Source organism: Citrus clementina, unplaced genomic scaffold (assembly GCF_000493195.1).
Source record: "Citrus clementina cultivar Clemenules unplaced genomic scaffold, Citrus_clementina_v1.0 scaffold_6, whole genome shotgun sequence".
Classification (NCBI taxonomy): Eukaryota; Viridiplantae; Streptophyta; class Magnoliopsida; order Sapindales; family Rutaceae; genus Citrus; species Citrus x clementina.
Window position 1 is genome coordinate 7,497,328 of NW_006262139.1, and position 2,948 is coordinate 7,500,275.

The following is a 2,948-nucleotide window of genomic DNA, read 5'->3' on the forward strand; positions in this document are numbered from 1 at the left end:
CCTGTAGGAAAGCAAATACAAAGTAGGAATTCCCACCCCCAAACAGAATTGTTTATCCCAATTTCAAAAACAGTTTAGAGACCATTGCAGAAGCAGCAAAACAAGGCAAAGTACCAGAAAACCTATTGGACCCAAGATTCAGAACAAGCAAAGACTGATAAAAATCATGAACATTACCAGTTAAGTTATTTTTTTCAAGATCCAAATGCTTCAAAGACTTCAAGTAATACAGGCTTTCAGGTATTTCCCCGCAAAATGAGTTAAAACTGAAATCGAGTTTTTCCAAATTCATCGAAAAATTCCCAACCCACCCAGGGAAAACACCTCCCAACTCTGGATTACCTTTCAAAATAAGTTCTCTCAAGTTTCTAAGCTTCATAATTGCATCAGGCACAACACCAACAAACTTATTATAACTAAGATCAAGAGTCTTCAGACCACTTAGCCCACCAAAACATGTCGGGATTCTGCCCGTAAAAGCATTACTAGACAAAACCAAGAATTCAAGAAATGATAGTTTACACAATCTGGGATGAACTTGGCCTGACAAGCTCGTGTCGGTCAAGTTGATAGAGACAACATGGCCGGTCTGGAAATTGCAAGCTACACCAGTCCAGTTGGTGCAATTCGACCCCACCCAACTGGATAACTTCTGGGTCGGGTCTTGAACCAGTGATTTGAACAACAATAATGAAGCTTTGTCTTCAAGGTTAAGCTCTAAAGACTCAGATGGGTTAGAGCATAGCAGTAACAAGAACAATAAGAGTGGCAGCATCTGTAATTTAAGGGCTCGGCAGGAGTGAACATTTAAATCCCTTTTCAGTTCCATGAGTGAAAGAAAGCTCGAGTACTCCGTTAAGTTTCACTGCAACTATATGTCACATATAACTACAAAAATTCGCCGACAGAGAAAACTGACGAACAGCTCAGTTGCAGTGGATGCAAATAAAGAGTACTAGAGGGGTGAAAATGGACATGCGAGTGAATATGAACAAAAAATTTTAACGAGTCCAAAGACTTGCTGAGAAGAGAAGCAATCTTGCAGCATGGGTGTGTACCTGAAATTTTTCTGAAGCCACAAATGGAAATATAAATGGGGTAATAACATCGGCATCCCTGAATTCTTTTGTTTCGCAAATAATAAAAAAGTTTTATTTTTAAAATAAAATTTAATTTTAGTAAAGAAAAAGATAAAATTCTGTCCACATGACATATCTATAATTGTTAATTCAACTTAAAATGAATTTACTAGCTTTCATGTGATTTTTTTAATTAATGGATTTAAGTTTGAATGTGATACTATGGTTTTATTTAAACAAGCTATATACATTGATGATAGTTTTGGGTGATTTTAGATTTTTAGTCAAAATGAATTCAATCAACGATATAATTTGTTCTTATTGTAGTGTGAGTTAGAGAGTAAGAAAGTATCTTTTTTTCTTTTCTTTTTTTAATTTATTACTTTATGGGTGAAATCCAATAAAAAAAATTTGTAATTTCAATCCAACCAATTGCAGATTACTAGTTTCTCCTCAAGGGAATTAATATATACCACTCAGTCTTTCCTCTTTTCTAATACCCGATAACTACTTATTCTCCTTCCAACCACGAGTTTGATATTGTGGTGCCTTTACAATAGCCAACACTCCAAATCTTAGAACCTCACAAGAGATTGTCATCAATGTAGATGCATCCCAAGATCAAGCTCATGGTTGTGTCCAAGTAAAGACTCACAACAAGTCCAAGGTTACTTCCCTCAATGCCTTGGAGCCTCGCATTGCTATTCTCGAAGCCTCAATGTCCGCAATAGAGGATACTTTCGACAGTTTGGGAGAACAAGCTGATAGTCTCGAAAGGGAGTACATTGACTTATCTATAGCATCTAAGGCTCTCATCCAAGACTAAGCCACACTCTCCGAGGGAAACTCAAGACGTTCCACGAGTAGTTACTTGAACTCCATAGCTTCATCCAAGAGGAGCTATGAGCAATCCGCGCGAAAGTCCGCTTGAATTAAGCATGGTATAAGTGCACATTTACACCTAGCTTAGCTTCCACAAGTAGGAATGATGGATACAGCCTAAATGTGCAATTGCTCGATACATAGAACGGTACTCCCAACACTACTGTTATGGACAATTTCCTCTTTCATTCAATAAAAATAAGACTTAATTAATACAAATAGATTAATATTTCCTTACTTGATAGATAGTATAACATGATGGATCTGAGGAGTCTTGATCATCTTATCCGTATAAATTATTATGAAAAATGGAAAAGCTTCTTTTTTAAAGTTTATTCTTTTTACTTTTTCTTTTATTATATGACGGTGGTCCTTCATATTCTTCTTTTAAATTTGCAATTGAACTTTCTACTTTAACATTTAGGCTTCATGATGCTTTTTGTTCGCAAGAACCATAACACTACTGTTATGGACAATTTCCTCTTTCATTCAATAAAAATAAGACTTAATTGATACAAATAGATTAATATTTCCTTACTTGATAGATAGTATAACATGATGGATCTGAGGAGTCTTGATCATCTTATCCGTATAAATTATTATGAAAAATGGAAAAGCTTCTTTTTTTAAGTTTATTCTTTTTACTTTTTCTTTTATTATATGACGGTGGTCCTTCATATTCTTCTTTTAAACTTGCAATTGAACTTTCTACTTTAACATTTAGGCTTCATGATGCTTTTTGTTCGCAAGAACCATAACACTACTGTTATGGACAATTTCCTCTTTCATTCAATAAAAATAAGACTTAATTGATACAAATAGATTAATATTTTCTTACTTGATAGATAGTATAACATGATGGATCTGAGGAGTTTTGATCATCTTATCCGTATAAATTATTATGAAAAATGGAAAAGCTTCTTTTTTTAGGTTTATTCTTTTTACTTTTTCTTTTATTATATGACGGTGGTCCTTCATATTCTTCTT

At 34.4% G+C, this 2,948-nt stretch overlaps 1 protein-coding gene across 1 annotated transcript in view; it reads right to left on the reverse strand.

Moving 5' to 3' along the window:
- The window catches only part of LOC18038318 (leucine-rich repeat receptor-like protein CLAVATA2), a 2,464-nt gene extending 1,412 nt beyond the window's left edge, over positions 1-1,052 (reverse strand). The window contains exon 1 of the mRNA XM_006428505.2: positions 68-1,052. Coding sequence (XP_006428568.2) covers positions 68-829 — 762 coding nt within the window. The 5' untranslated portion in view covers positions 830-1,052. The remainder of the gene's footprint in view (positions 1-67) is intronic.
- Positions 1,053-2,948: the final 1,896 nt, after the last annotated feature.